The sequence below is a fragment of the Hydra vulgaris genome, chromosome 10 (genome assembly GCF_038396675.1).
Source record: "Hydra vulgaris chromosome 10, alternate assembly HydraT2T_AEP".
Taxonomy (NCBI): Eukaryota; Metazoa; Cnidaria; class Hydrozoa; order Anthoathecata; family Hydridae; genus Hydra; species Hydra vulgaris.
Window position 1 is genome coordinate 2,075,001 of NC_088929.1, and position 17,583 is coordinate 2,092,583.

General features: G+C 25.6%; 1 protein-coding gene across 2 annotated transcripts in view; it reads right to left on the bottom strand.

The window, feature by feature from the left end:
• LOC101237975 (histone H4 transcription factor) overlaps positions 1–15,724 on the bottom strand; it is a 28,665-nt gene extending 12,941 nt beyond the window's left edge. For both annotated transcript variants that reach the window (XM_065807056.1, XM_065807055.1), the window contains exons 1-7: positions 15,600–15,724; positions 14,220–14,407; positions 9,928–9,987; positions 9,218–9,517; positions 8,989–9,141; positions 8,321–8,398; positions 6,634–6,754 (exon numbers count right to left, since the gene is read on the bottom strand). In XM_065807056.1, coding sequence (XP_065663128.1) covers positions 6,634–6,754; positions 8,321–8,398; positions 8,989–9,141; positions 9,218–9,517; positions 9,928–9,987; positions 14,220–14,391 — 884 coding nt within the window. In that variant the 5' untranslated portion in view covers positions 14,392–14,407; positions 15,600–15,724. The remainder of the gene's footprint in view (positions 1–6,633; positions 6,755–8,320; positions 8,399–8,988; positions 9,142–9,217; positions 9,518–9,927; positions 9,988–14,219; positions 14,408–15,599) is intronic.
• Positions 15,725–17,583: the final 1,859 nt, after the last annotated feature.

The following is a 17,583-nucleotide window of genomic DNA, read 5'->3' on the forward strand; positions in this document are numbered from 1 at the left end:
AATAATAAAAACAAAGGCATTTTTTTAAATCACAAACCACTAAGAAACTGTAAGTTTTATTCTGAGTCTAAATTTTTGATCACTATTGTACACAGGCCTCAGCAGGAAGCGAGAGCTTTAGCTTTTGCCCACACTACCCTAAGGTAGTTTATGGGAGCAATTAACAGCTCTTGCAAAAGTATAATTTTTTCATAAGTATAAACCACTTTCTTCTCTCTATTTTAAGATGTTGATTAGAAAAGTTCAAAACTCTTGTGAAACTACATCGAATTAAAAAAACAAAGTTCCAGTTTCGGATTAATTTTTTTTCATTACAAAATTCAATTGTTTATTTTTAGTAAAGTTCTAATAAATAAATAAATAGCTAGTGTGAAAACATAAAGAAAACTTTAATTTTTCTTTGTCTAAGGAATTTTTTTCGCAGCATGATAAAATTTGACACTAATTTTATCTGGTAACATTAACGTTAAAAGCAAATGATTGTAACAAGAGTAAAATAAAATTTTTTATTTAATAAGCAATTTACTTAATAAATAAACAAATAGCTCGTCCAAAAAAAGAAATCTCTCATAAATACCTGTTTAAAGGAGCAGCTTGCATGGCTCGGATATTGCATGGATATACATTTTATGAGAGCTTTTCTCCGCTCCCGCACACCCACACACACACACACACACACACACACACACACACACACACACACACACACACACACACACACACACACACACACACACACACACACACACACATATATATATGACCAAATGAATATGGTCAACTATGACAGCTGAACTGTATATTAAGTTTCATATTGTTTTTTTATAAGCACTGTAACTGTTTTTAAATGAAATAGTAGTTTTGGAGTTTTTAACTGCATCCAAAAGTGTGTTCCAAACATTAACCACTCTATTTAAGAAAAAGTATTCTCATTGACAACAGTTATTTGTGAGCTGTTTGATTAGTCGTTCCTTATTTCTTCAAACTGCACCTGCTAGCCCAGGACAATTGCCAAATTGGGACTTGTTTGGAGGGTGGATCCAGGATGTAGTATTAAGACCAGTGCTTTCCTTGAAATACTGAATTGCATCTGCCCGTGTGCTACATGCTTTCATTGATTGGATATTGAGTAGGGCTAGTCAATCTTCAATTTTTTTTCTCCTTAATGAATGGCATAACTTATATATGTATATGTATATTATATATATATATATATATATATATATATATATATATATATATATATATATATGTATATATATATATATGTGCTTTTTGTTCTCCATAAGAGTTGCTTATGGGGACATTTTTTTTGCAAAAAAACAATGCATACGGGAACAAAAAATTAACAGGTACACTAAAACGCCCCTGATAATTTTTTTGTAAAATCTGCCCCCATAATATATGATACTATAGGTGTGTATATATATATATATATATATATATATATATATATATATATATATATATATATATATATATATATATATATAAACATATAATATATATATATATATATATATATATATATATATATATATATATATATATATATATATTCACAATGCTTTTAGATATCTGCATTAGTCAAAACCCATGTTTCAGAAGTTTACTACACTGATCACGAAATATTGACACAACATAACCTCTGGTGCACATCAAAGAGATGCATATGATGTAGAGAAATGTTCAATATCGGCACCTAACTCTTGAAAAATTGTAGAATAACCAAGGAGCCAGAATGATTGGGAATTTTCAAGCCATCAAGAGCTGAACAAAAAGCTGCAGTAATCATCAGATTCAGGTTCTTCATTATTAGTCCTAACACAGCTAAATGATGTAACTAAGAAAACTAAAATTATTTTGTTTCACTAAAATATCAAATAATATAACATGTATACAAATGTTTTGAAAAATGTAAATAAACAATTAATAGATCTTTTCTTTCCTTTTTTCTTTTAGTTATTTAGTTATTCAGTTTTTTCATTTTGTCATTATTTTTTTTTTTATTACTATTATTATTATTTTTGGTAATGTTATTATTATTATTATATTTATTTACAACTATATAACTCTTTGTTAATATTGAAAAACTATTTAGAAAAACAAATAACTGTAATACATTTCCTATAACTATTTTTAAAAAAACAAGTGAAACATAATGAAACAAGTGAGTTAAAAAAAAACAACTTAATGAAAAATTAAAAAAAAATGTTTTTTAGGACTTTTGCTGTGTTTTCTTTTTTCTGTCTCTTTTTCAGTTTCAATTTCAGTTTCTTTTGTTGATGATGGAATCTACTCAGTCATCTGTCATCATTTCATTACCCTGAGAGGAGTCAGATTCTGTCAAAACTAGTTAAGTGACTGTTGAACCTTCTTCTCTTCTTTTTGGGTCTTTTGTTTCTTTTTTGTTGTTTGCATTTTTTTCTGTCTAAAATTTGCTGTTCTTGTTTGTATAATTTACAATTGACTGAACTCATATAACCTACTCACCATTCTTTTTGTAAGAAACGTCTTTTTCTATTGTAATTAATTTTAAAGCATCTTCATTATTTTTTAAAAGAATTATTATATAGTTTTTCCATTTCATGAGAAAAAGTTTATTTCTTTGCTAAGTTTTTGGCCTTCTTTTTCAGCTTTCTGTATTTCTCAACAAGTTTTTTAACATGCGCTAATATGACAACATTGCTTTGTTGGAATTCTAGCTTTTTGCCAAAAATGTAGAAACTGTTCTGTCACAAGACCTGCACATTTTCTTACGTTGCTGCTATTAGTATTAACATTAGTTCTAGTTGTAAATGGTGTGAGCCAGTCAGTGTGGCATTAACACACTATGACAGCTGATTCGCTTGATTGCTGCTTATCCAGCAATCAAGACCTGCTTTAAAACTGTTAACTGATTGTGCTTTAAGCAACTTGCTTGACAAGCTGTTCCACAAATTGGCTGATCTATTAAATAAAAAGTTTTCACGACACCCTTGCTTAGCGATTTCTTTGACATACTTAAAGCTGTGACCTCTCGTTTGAGTTTGTTGAATACTAATTTTTTTGATTGCTTCCGAATCATTAAAACCGTTAAAGAGTTTAAAAAGTTGAATCATATCTCCTCGTTGTCTCCTTTTTGTCAAGGCAGTCAAGTCAAGAGCTTTTAGAGGATTCTTATAGTTGATATTTTTAAGTGACAATATTGATCGAGTTGCACTATGTTGGATACTTTCTAATAACTCAATTTCTCCTTTTCGAATAGGTGACCAAACCTGAACTGCAAACTGTAACAGTGATCGCACAAAAGAAACATAAATTATTCTCAGCAGTTTAATATCTAAACAAACAAAGCATTTTCTAATCTGACCCAACATTTGGTTGGCTTTGCCTATGCATTTTATTACATGATTTTTCCATTTCAGATTGCTTGAGAAGATTACTCCAAGATCACTTTCGGATTCTGTTATGTTTAGCTTTTATTAATTGATATAAAGGGGTGATTTTTTGTTATCACGGCCAAAGTGCATGACCATACATTTCGAAATATTAAATTTCACAAGAAAATTTTCCATATAAAAGCTAAATCAAGATCTGATTGCAAAGAAAGAGTTAATGCACTGGAAAACATTTCATTCAAAAATTTGGTGTCTCTGCATACAGCTGGGTTAGATTTTTTAGAGTTTCAGGCAAATCGTTTATAAATAGTACAAACAAGAGTGGTCCAATTACTGTCCCCTGTGGCACACCACTAGTAATTTCTGCCCAAGAGGACATTTTTGCCTATCACAACTCTTTGTTTTCTTTTTTAAAAAAATGCAATTTTGAGATTGTTTAAGCAACAATCTTTTACATGACACTGTGTCAAATGCCCTGGCAAAATCCAAAAAAATAACATCAACAGGTTTACCATTCTCTAAGGGGGTTGAAATAATTCAAGATTCCTCAAGCATAATTTATTTTTAACAAAACCGTGCTTTTTGACTACTAGTTTGAACTTATATGGAAAAGTTTCAAGTTTACATCTGATTACCATCTGATTATTTTAAAGAGTTTTGATGTCTTTTTAATTGGAGTGAAATAATTACATGCCACCTCAGTATAAAAAATTAGTTCATCAAACATTTCTTGTACACTTTTATAACTGCAGCATTGTATCCAGTCAACATTTGGAATTAGATCAGATATTAGTTCTAAATTGGAATTAGCAAACATAAATCTTTGCTTACTTTTATTGTCACAAATTGCTTTATCAGACAAGATGAAACTGAAACATATTATTAGATGGCCTCTGGTTATGTTTCCTAAAACAAATTTTGAAACTATTTCGTTAACACTTGCTGACTGAGTTGTAAAGACCAAATCTAAGGTATTCTCAAGTATTTAAAAAAAAAAAATTCCAAAAATCAGGAAATAAAATTCATTTAAAATTATTTTTTTATTTAAATTTTTTCTTTTTGGTTTTGCAACTTTTACTTTTAAATCACTAAAATTAGCATAATATATTTTATTCAAATTTGCTCAATACATATTGTATTATACTTTATATATAGGTATGTAGTGGGCTACATGCTTAGGTAGTAGCTATGTAGTAAGTAAAATAAAACTAAAGCCAAATTAAAACTTGGACTAATTCTTCCTCTCAATTGTGCGGGCAATCAAAATAAATTAAAGCGGATAACTTTTGACTTTATATTGCTAAAATTAAATATTGTATTTAAATTAAAATTTCTAAATTAATTTTTTTATTTTTGCAACTTTTGTTTTTACATCACTAGCAGTAGCGTCAAATATTTTAGAAAAATATATTTAAAATATATTGTATTATATATTTAACAATGGTAGACATGTAGCAGGTTGTTTTGTTTTTTCATAGCTACTACATAAGTATGGAGCAGGCTACATACTTAAGTAGTTGCTACTTAATGTCGCTTATGTAGCTATGTTGCAAGACACAGGCTGTGTAGTAGCTTTGAGCTGGCTATAACAGGTTATGTTGTAGTACGCTGTATCATAGCTATGTAGTAGGCTGGTAGCCTGCAGGCAATATAGTACTATGTAAGCTACATAGTAGCTATAAAGCCAGATATGTATTAATTATCTCCTAGATTGAATTAATTATGTTCTAGTGTCAAAGTTTGTTTTCCGCATTTTTTATCATTAATTAAAACACACAAAAATTGTATGAGCATTTAAAGGTATTTAATAAAATACTTTCTAAAAAAAACTGAAAAGTTAAATCATTTAAACAATTTTATTTTTTATTTTTCAATATTTTATTTTTATCTTTCAACTAATTTTTTTTAAGGATTTAGAGATAATGTAATAGAACTAAATTTGCCTTATAGATACTTATATATATAAGGCAATATATATGTATATATATATATATATGTATATATACACATATATATGTATATATGTATTTATATACATATATACATATATAATGTATATATGTATATATGTCGCTTATTTTGTAAACGTTAAAACATTCTGTTAAGCAAAAACTTTTTTTTTTAAATAAAAGTCAAAAGCATTCAGGCGAAACTTTTTTTCTGAGTGTTTAAATTATCTTTTAATATTGTTTGTGACGTTTATTCAGAAAAAATTAAATCGTAAAAAAAAGCATTTAACCGCAACTGAGAATTATTTTAAGACAAAGTCTTATAAAAAAAAAAATTTGATTTTAAAAGACATTAAATTAAATATGATGTTAAAAATTTAAATTTAGTTTTGAAGGAATATAAAGTAGTAAAATGTTGAATGTAAAAATTAGTTTCAAATGAATGATAAATAGTTTTGGAATTTTTATTAAAATAGTTATTTTCTAATTGTCTGCTAACTAATTTATTACCTAAAACATAAGTCTCTCCATGATTATGATTATCATCGAGATTATTTTAAGCGAAAGGAAATTTAAAACTTTTTTTTTCATTATATAAGAGGAGAAGTGCTTTTGATTAAGAGAATTCTTTTCACAAATTTTTTGTTTCTTATTTATTGTTATTTATATTGTTATTTATATTGTTATTATATTGTTATTTATTGTTATTTATATTCTTATTTATTGTTATCTATATTGTTAAAAGTTTGTTTGACGTAATACATTTATGAACATAAACTACGTTTACTAATATCTTATTGGTAACTGATAAAATCTATCTATAAATTGTTTATAATCTTTATTAAAAAGTACTTAAAAATTAAAATAAATAAATAATGATAAATAAACAAAAGATTATGTTAAGTATAAGATGTTTTAAGAAATAAATTATAAGGAAATATAACTTTTTTCAAATACTGCAGATTAAATAATTTTTAGTGTGGTTTAAAATTAAATTTAATAACGAGATAATCAATACAACAAAATATCAATAGTTTTTAAGTTCTCGTAACAAATAAGATCTTAGTAATTGCAACACATTAAAAGCAAAGTGTTTTAAAGAATTTGTAAATTGTTTTTTTATATATGTCAATACTTTGTTGTTGTAAAAAAGAGCGCGCATATATATATATATATATATATATATATATATATATATATATATATATATATATATATATATATATATATATGTATATATATATACACATACATATATACATATATATGAAACATATAAAAAATTTGCAAAAAAAATATTTTACCTGTGATCACACATGGCACATGGATACGGTCTTTCATCTGAATGTCGATAATGAATATGATATTTTAAAGATCCAGGATTAGGGCATGTCATATCGCAGTGAGGACATTTTAAGTAGTTAACTGTAAATTATTTTGCACTTATTAAATATGATAAAGTTAAAAAACTAAATTTTTTAAAATCCATCATCTCTAAATTTAAATTGAAATAACTATAAATTAAAAATAATGATGTCTAAATAAACTTTTTTACAAACATACATCTAGTTTAATTATTGTCTTTAAAAATAAATGCTGCAAGATAATAGCTGAGAGTGCTCACCTCATTAGATAGAGGGCACAAATGAAACAAAAGAATGACAGTATAAAATTAAATTGTTAAACCAATACAAAAAAGAAAATTATGCAAAATATTAAAATGACAGGGCTATTGTTACTAACTTTTGAAAAACCTTGCGAATCATTTGCTTTGAGGTCATTAAATTTTTACCACTTGTTCTTTATAGCTTAAACTATAATTTGTATAAGATTGTATACACTTATCCATGCTTATTAGACTATTTAAAATTTATGAAACTTGCATTTAACCTTTTATTAATAGATGCAGATTAGAGCTACAAAGTATTATAAAATATTTTTGAAATTTTCATAATTTAACTGAACCTGTATACATCTACCTTAAATATTATTTATTTATATTTTGATCATTCTGAATTCAATCGATAAAATTTATTTCTAATGATCTATTGTACATTCAAAAAATAAAAAAATAAGTAATAATAATTATAATATCATTCCTGATAATTGTAACTCATTTTATGTAAATTTATGATAATTCATATTAATACATTTTGTAATAACCAAAATTACAACCACATATGTAAACAAAAAATAATGAATAAATTTTGTTAAAAAAGCACGTTTACATGGACTTAAAATAATTGTCAGTCCCAAAACAACAGAAAAGAATCATTGCTAAATTACTTAACCCTTTATCAGTTATAAAGTGACGATCTGATATCGTTTTTTAACAAACTTTTTCTTAGTCCATTTAATGTTAAATGATTAAAGAACATTTGTACTCATTTAATGTTAAATGAATAAAGAACATTTGTACTCAATCTTTTTAATGTATGTTCAAACAAGTTTAAGCATTAATCTTTTTATTTGCACTTAAAAATCTGTTTAAAATGGAGAAACATTTATTTGTATTACATTAAAAGATTGAAACAAAATAAATTATTTTATTTCTCTTATAAATATTTTTTGCTTAAAAAGAAGATTTATTTATTTAAATATAAAAACTATAAAAACAAAAAAATCAAATAATATAAAAATAATCTTAAACCAAATGAAAATTCAATAAAAATTATATCAGCAGCGGTCGGAATTAGGGCTGGCATTTGGCAATGCAGATCTAACTGCTGATTTAAGGTCAACAAAAAATTGCCAACCTCATTTCTATGTTTTATGGAAAGACCTTTGAACCAAATTTTTTTTTGCTGAAATGTGGACCTCTAAAAGATTGAGATTAGCAAATTATTGCTGACCTCATTTTTCCTAATCCCGAGAGTTGTATCAGGTGTTTGTTTCATATTAGTTAATACTATTTAACAATATTTTAACTTATTTATATTTATACTAACACACAGACAAATATGTTTAATATATTTAATAAAACAAAAATACCATGATGTCTCATATGATCTCTTAGTAACCGTTCAGAAGCACATCTTTTCAAACAATGTGAACACTGAAAATTTTCATCTAAAATTAGAAATGATTAATTATTTAAGTTTCTAGCAACAAATATATGAAATGGAAATAATATATATTTACTAATGAACACAAAATATAAACAAAATGCATAGTTAGTAATAAGAATGTAAACATATTTAAAAAAAAAAATTTTTAATCATTTTTTATCTTTTATCTAGATTTTTACTATTATTAACTATTAAAAAAAAAAATTTCAATTTCAATTATTTTTTTCAAAAATTAAAAAAAAAATTTCTAAGCAAAAATTAATTTAATACATTTGTCCCAAATTTGTGCAATAATTAAAACAATATGCTAATATTAGAAAATAATACATAAATTTGTATGAGTGTAAGCTACATATGTGGTGGCAAAGCTTAACTATTTTTTTTATGCAAATACAATTATAATACATGCAATATAAACATAAGAATTGTCTAAATGTCATAAAATATATAAATTGATATAACTATTGTTGTCTTTATTTTTTTGATTTATTTTTATATTATTTTCATTGTAAATAAAAAAAAAGTAAAAACAGTAAAAAAACTCATCTCATGTCACGTATGCACGTAATGTCAGTTTTTTTTATAACTTACAAGCTTGAGTATTTTGTCTTGAAAGATGGTCGAGTAATTTCGTGCGATTTGAAAATAAGCCTCCACATCCAGGACAAGCAACTAATTTCTCATGAGTGTGAACACGAACATGCTCTTTAAGTTTATGTTTATCACGAAATGTGTTTGAGCATGCTGAAAAATGACAAATTTTTTTTATTTACCCATACAAAATTAATTCTTTAAAGAAAAAAAAAAACTAAAAAATTACTATTCCAATAGCATTGCATTCTGTATTTGTTGTTTTCATCACAAATGCTGTCTGAATTAAGAACATGCTTCTCGACATGTCTATAAAATTTATCAGGACAGCAATGTTCTTGAGCACAGTTATTCCATAAACAAAGAAATGGTGTGGTTACGCATGAAAGCATATGATATTGATCTTCTTGTTCAATAAGACAATCATTCAATGACATTTTATCTTGTTCAAGCTTGCCAAGAGCTCTCAACAAAGAATGATAGCCATGAAACATTATGTGACGTGTTAGTTCCATTAAATCTTCACATCCTGTAATAACATAATACTAACAACTATATTACATGAAAAAAAGCAGAAGCAAAAATAATTAATAAAATATTGTCTCCTTCAATGTTAAAACTTTATTTTTTTTATCCGCAACATTAGGGATCAAAACAATAATAAGATATCAGCAACCCTCCAATTTTAGTTGAATGGGTACTGATGAAAACTGATGAAAAATAAATAAATTTTAAATAAATGAAAAAAAAAATTAACAATCATGATAACAAGCACAATGGCAAAGGTAAATATTTTCTATATACTATATAAATACTTTTTTATATATAAGATTTCATATTATATAAAAAAGTTTTATATATAAAACAGTCTTACTTGTGATAATAGGAAAAAAAAGAAAAAGAAAGAAAACCTTTAAATAAAACATATTAAACTCTTACCTTCCCAAGAACATCCTCGCCACATACAACAACAGCTTAGGGGCTTTTCATCTGGCAAATCTAAACATTAAAAATAAATAAATAATTTTTAGATCATATTAGAACTCTTTAAAAAAATTTTCAGACAAATAAACACATAGCAATAACACAAATATGAAGTTTTTTCACCATAACAAGAGTTTTGTTAAAGTAAAATTAAAATAATAAAAAAAATAAAATAATAATAATTAAGATAAATGGAAATAAACAAGCATGACCATTAAAAAGGTTGACAGACTAATAAAACTTTAAATTGAATGAGTCAGGAAAACCTGAAGATGAGAGAGACTTCCAAAGGATTGAAGAGAGGGGAAAAAATTAGAATTACCCCTAATATAACAAAAGTATTCCTTACAGAGACGAATAAGATATCTGTAGCGGTAGAGAATGGAATCAGGAATATAAATAGCAAGCACAATGAGAAGCAACCTTAGTAGATGCTAACTTTGCAAACAATTTATGGAAACATATGATTACAAAACATATATACATATGATTTGACCAAGAAGTCTGTAGTAAATGGCAATCCAAGAAGATGTAAAGAAGAGGACTCAGTGAGAGGGTTGGCATTCTTTAATGTAGGAATAATGACAGTTTTGCAATAATTGTTTGCAGTAAATAACAGAGTTTTGTTGAAGTTAAAACTCACAAACCACTGCAAGCCCTAATCTGTTTAAGAAGTGAGATCAGATTAAAGATCGGCTGCCTGTTCTAAGCGATCAATTAGTGAAAACAGCTAATTTTTCAAACACTTTGCACATTTCTACAAAAAAGTAACTTAATTTACATTTTTAATACATTTAGAAGTTTTTGTATAGTGTACAGAAAAATATTGTTATTTATTTCTACAGTTAACAAAAATTTTTAATTTTTTTTTAATATTATTTTTCATTTGTCATAATAAAAAATATTTAACATTGTGTTACATATTTTTTACTATGTACAAGCATTTACATAACTATTTTAATATAATTTTAACAAAAAAAATCTAGCTTTGAAAAAAAAAATGTATATATATATATATATATATATATATATATATATATATATATATATATATATATATATATATATATATATATAAATATATATATAAATAAATAAGTATATATATATATATATATATGTATATATATATATATATATATATATATATATATATATATATATATATATATATTGCAATTCAGTAAATACCCTTTTTGTGATATCACACACATAACAAAAAACAATAAAAAGTTTTATTTGTGAGCAAAATAGATTGTACTTTTTAAAGACATTAGTTATAAGCGAAAAATATTAAAGAAACAAAATGAAAAAAAAATAACAATGATATTATAATAATATAGTTGATATGGATTGGAACAAAATATTATATGATAAAAATAACTTTTGTATATAGATACCTTTAACACGAATATAGTATTAATGCAATTTATTTTTTTAAAGTTAATCTCCATTTTCTTTATTAAATTCAACAAGAAAATAACAACATAGTGGTATTTTGAAAGTATTTTTTATTTTGAATTTGCTTGAAAAGATGCAATTAAATAATTCTAAAAATAATTGATTTGTGAAAAAAAGTGTAAATGTTTTGTGTAAAAGGTTTGTGTAAATTTTAATAGTTTCCTGTTTTAAATTTAGGTTAATATATAATGAAAATAAAAATGCCTGGAGCTGAGAAATTGAAAAACATAAGAGAAAAACAAAAAGCTGACTAAACGTAAAGTTCTCGTACAAAATTTAGCAAACAATGTTGGGTTTATTTTTAATAATAAAATTGAAAAAAAAAGAAGTTATTAAGTGATATTAACAAAATAAATAAGTTAGTTAAAAATAAGATTTTTATTACAGAACAGACATTGCTTTCACCTGGCCTAAAAAATGAAATAATGTGTGGGAAAATGGGGGGAAAAAAGTCTTTTGTCTTTTTGACAATGTTTTTGAGAGAGGCTAACTCTACTTTTCAATAAACCTCTGAAAAGGTAGATTGAAGAGGAATATTGAGTTATAGGAAGAGGTATATTGCAGGGAATAGAGTTTTTTAAGTGGATTTTGTAATGGTATATGTTAGCGAAGATCAAAATGAAGTACAAAGTGCACTTTAGATGTAGAAACAGTAACTGCATAGAAACAGGTGGTTAGCACAATGTTTCTACCCCACTGTAGTGGAGTAGAAACACTGTTTAATTGTTTACTGGTGTTGTTTTTAACAACAATAATTGCAAAATATATCTTATTTGTTAAGACACTAAAGACAAAGATAGTGTTTACTGCTTTATTTCTTATTTTACTACTATATTACATGAGATACTCTGAAACTACTACTATATTATATGAGATACTCTGAAGCTACTATTATATTATATGAGATACTCATGTCTGAAAACTGTAATGATGATACTGAAACTCTTTTCGCTATTGGACCATCATCAGAATAAAAAAAAAAAAATCTAAGATGACTGTGATTAACAAATTATCTTTGCAATATAATAGAACGTTTGAGGGTTTATATATAAATAAAAAGTTTTAAAGTGTTTGTAAAAACCATTAATATCAGCTACTAATATTCTCTATATTAGCATTGATGAAATTGTTAGTAAAACAGACAACAAAAAGCCTGAATTTAAAGTCAATAAAAACACCTGGAATACAAAATTCACTATGTCAATACTTTTAATAGATACTTATCATTTTTTCAAAATAAGTCATCATCAAATAAAATATATTCATGACATGCAAGCTTCCAAAATAATTCTATAATCTCCATAAATAGCTGTTAATGATTGGTGTCTTCTGCAAAACAATGGAACTATGTACCCTGATAAAATAAATCTTAAAAAATTAAAAAAAAAAACTTAATTTAAATTTATTAAACTATCAAAAGTTTGTTATTTTAATCTATTTTAATTTAACTAATCACAGCCAATTTGCAGAAAATTTTAATCAAAGTTTAAAACTCAGTTTAAATTTGCAGTTTTGTACAAGTCACACACCTAACATAGCTAATCAGTTCTTTAAATACTATGTGCAATAAACATATTATTAAGAGAAATATTTTTTATATCAGACACATCTCCTACTACAATAATAGCAATATATATCTTAAATATCTGTAGTAAAATTATTTTTTTAACCCCTTATATTGGAAAATATTTGCACAACATGAGAATCACCCTTTTGAAAAAGACCAGCAAGCTAAATACTATCGTAAGTTTTTAGTATTTTAAGAGCAATAGCCCTTGCCTCACAGCCTTTGACTAATTCATAATAGAATCATTCAGTTACAACAATAACATTTTTGTAATAAGTTAGTTATAGAATGAAAATACCAAAATAATTATTGTCAGAGAGTAAGTTATTAGACTCAAGATGAGATGTCAAGATATTTGTTAAGAAGACTGATTGAACAATAGTTAGTGCAGGAAAACAAGATTCAGTAAAGCACTTATAAAATAGTTTAGAAAGAACTAAAGAGACTTCTTGAGAACACTTTTGTAAGACTATGAAAGGAATGTTATCTGGAAAATAAGGTGTAGAGCAGTTGATTGATTGAAAAATAACTTTAGCAACAAAAACTGGATTTGAATGTCTCATAATGGGTTAACCTGTTTAACTGGAACAGCGGGAAAAGTATAGCCATTTGATTCAAGAGTCGAACAAGAGGAAAAGTTCTTTGCAAATAGTTCTGTCTTTTCATTCATTTGATTCAAGAGTGGTTATAAGATCAGCCCCATGAAATAAAGATGGAATGTTTGACTTTGTTAATGACACTGTTAAGATTTTTCAAAAGTCTCTAGATCCTAACTTCTGAGAAAAGTCACAAGATATAGTAAACTGGCATCAACTATGCTTCGCATTAGACACCTTTTCATATCAATTTCATACGATAATAAGAAGACATGTTTTCAAGAGAACTATTCTTGCGAGAAAAAAAGTGCGAGAAAACATTTTTTTAAAGAGAGTTATTCTTGCAAGAAATAAAAAAAAATGATTATGATTAAATATAGCACCTGCACAAGAAGGCAAAAATCATAGAGTAGAATGAGACTTGACTTAAAACCAACAAGAGGTAACAAAGAGGTAAAGCAAAAAAAACAAAAACAAAAAAAATAAAAGAATATAAATAAAAATGTCAAAAAAAATTTAAGTTTAAAATTAGGCTAATTTAAATAAAATAAAAAACTTATTTAAATGTATATATAATATAATATAAATACACACACACACACACATATATATTTATAGCTAACCGCTTTCTTCTTTAAGTCTTAATATAAACTCATCTGCATGTTCTTTTAAATGAGCTGAAAATGTTTCATATTCTAATGGTTGGAGTGTTACAATGCTTTCACAGTTTTCCCATTCACAATGAATTTGAACAACTTTTTCATTCTTCCTTTTAACTTTTGGTTTTGTAGCCATTTGAATTAGTTATTAACTAAAAGTTAAATTTTAAAAAAGTTAAACAAATTTTTTTTTTTGAATTACATAAAAATTTGATTTGAATTACAAAAAAAAATTTTATGTAATGAAAATCCTTTTTTTCTTAAATAAAATTATTTTTTAAATAAAAATTTCAAAATACCTGACAAAGATTTAATAGAATAGATTTTATATATTTTAACACACACACACACACACACATATATATATACATACATACAAACCATACATTAATCTGAGAACTAATCTGTGATATAAGGAACTTCACTCTAAGTTTAAATGGTTATTTACTGAAATTTGTATGGAAATTTGCAAAAAAGATTTTAAGACAATTTTTTTATGAACAAAGTTATACCTCGTTGGAATGGATTGCCAGAAAAAGTTGTCATATTAAGTATAATTATATATAACTATAACTATTATTATAACTACTATAACTTTTATCTATTATTTTTATTTAACTATTATTATTACTATAACTATTACTTTTATATAATTTTTATAATTAGTTAAAATAATTTTTTATGGCAAAGGCAACCAAACCAAATAATTTCCAAGCCGGTCAAATTATAAGCTCTTATAGTTATGAGGTATTTTCCGGCAAACTACATCTTCAAAAGTATTTTGAAACCTATATGTAATATAGACTTAATAAACAAAAAACTTAAGTTGCACATTAATAGCTTTTTCTATTAAGTTATTAAACATATTTTATCATGCATTGTAAAATACTTTTATGGTAAAATTTTCAGCCAATTGCATTATGATTAAAAGAAAAAAAAAGTTTATAATTTTTTTAAATTTATGTGTAATATAGGTTAATATGTAGTTGTAAAATATCTAAATATATATAAATACAATCACATAAAAATACTTGAACAAATTAAAACAAACAAAAAAATCTTAAAAAAAAATTGAAACAACTTTGATACATGGTAACTTTTTATATATTTAATCTGTATGATAAAAAAATCGACTTTTAAAAAAAACCATTACAAGAATTCTTGTAATGGTTTTTTTTAAAGTTTGTATTCTAGAATACAAACAATACAAGAATGTTTGATCTACGTATTTCGAAATATCTAAATATTTCGAAAATAAAATGTAAAATTCTGTCAACAAAAATTATCCACCGATAGTAAAATTAATGCATAAATTTTTAACCTATCAATTTTTTTAACACTTACATTTAAAACACTATCCTTCCCATACCTAACTTTCTTTTGTTGTTTTGTTTATAGCATAACTAAAAAAATAATTTGAAAGTTTTAGCGATACACGCGGTCCGAAGACTGGAAAGTACGCTCAAGTCCGGAGACTGGGGATGTCCGTTTGGTCCGAGGTCTGGTACGTATAGTCCGAATTAGATATGATTTAAAATAAAAAAATGCTAGGGGTAATTAGGTCAGTAAGAAAAACTTAAAGATTAAAAATTAACTAAATAGACTTAGAATTGAACCAAAAACTAAATAAATATACAATAAAACCTACTTAAAGTTACTTTTTTCAAATCATGGGAGTAAATTATGAAACCATTATTTTTAATTGGATACATGGAGGATTCTAAAAGTAGTAACAACAAGTGAGGGAAAAAATTTATGCTGGTTTCAAAATAATTTAAATTCTCTATTTGGAAAACAAATAATAAAAAAAATTTTTTCTAAAAATAATTATCAAAAAATTGGTACTTGTAAGTATTTATCAAGACTAAGGCTTGTATTGATCATGTCTTTACTAGGAAACGAATTGAAAAGTACTATGACTTCAAAAAGTAGTAATAAAACTTGCTATTTTGTCATTCAATAAACTAATCATGTTGAAAAGCAGATTTTTTTTTAGCTTTGCAAGTAAAACCAAAAGTTGAGTCATTTATAATAATCAAGGACAATGATTGTAACTGTCTCTAGGGATAATCCTGTTGTCTCATACTGCCACAAATTATCCTACTTTAATATATTTTCTATTTCTAAATTACATCATAATCATAAGTGTGGAAGGCGCTGAAGCTTAGGGACTTGGATGCCATTTGGAAATTTTTTGCTGCAGCTCAACACCACCCCTGTAAAACTTGTCAAGCGTTTAAAAATTAATGAAAAATAAAAATCTAATTATACTTAAACATAAACAAAAATTAAATAACAATAAAAATATAATTTTTAAAAATTCATATTTTGGAATTTCAGAAATTTTACGTCTTCGGAAAGTTTGAGATCAGTAAAAAGGAACAAAAAGCAAACAAACACTAGCAACAATAATATAAAGAGCTCATGGTTTTAAGTGTTAAACGTTGATTTAGTTAGAATTATTTATTTATATTCAACAATTTGAAAACTTCGGCGTTAATTTTCCTGTGTTAAGGAAAAATTTGAGATTGAGTGGCTTATTATTGGACTAATTTGAGAATATCATGAGCGCAACTTTTTTGTACTGGTTGATGGACGTTTTGTATCAATTTAGCATGTCTGGAAGTATTCATAAATTGCAGACATTAATGAGGAAAAAAGAAGTGCAGGAAATTTATGTTCACTGTCGAAAAAAATAATCAAGATTAGAAATATAATAAATTTGGTCCAATCATTAATTTCATTTGCCCTAAAAAAAATGACTAGCAGGTTTCAATAAATTTTGCATTGTAAAAATTTTAAAAAGCGGAGCATCACTGCAATCATTTTGCCCCACAAGGTTGATCCACAGAAAACCATTAATTAAATTTATTACCTGTTACTAATCTTCCATCATGAATGGTTAGAGGATTTTCAAAATTATTCTGACAATTTAGCTAAGAATTGAGTAGGTTGTTTAGAATCTTTCCGTATGTTCGACAAATTTTTTTAATTGATAGTTTTGCTCATTATCTTTACAATAATTGCGGATGTTAAAACAGCACTTCAAGATAAATATTAGCAGAATTTAGTGTATTGACAAACTGAATATACCAAAAAAACGTAAGATTACACCCAAATTCACTGTAATTGGAGTTCTATACTTTGCAACTCAAGAGGACCCCAACCGTCAACTTTACTAAGCCTCGATGGATTGTATTATGATGGGTTTTACAGGGGATTTGCAACCCGATTCGGAGACCACTAAGCATTTAGCAAATTTTGAAAAAAATTATTGTTGATTACTACTTTGATTTTAATTTTTTTAGATTCAATGGTATTTAGCTAA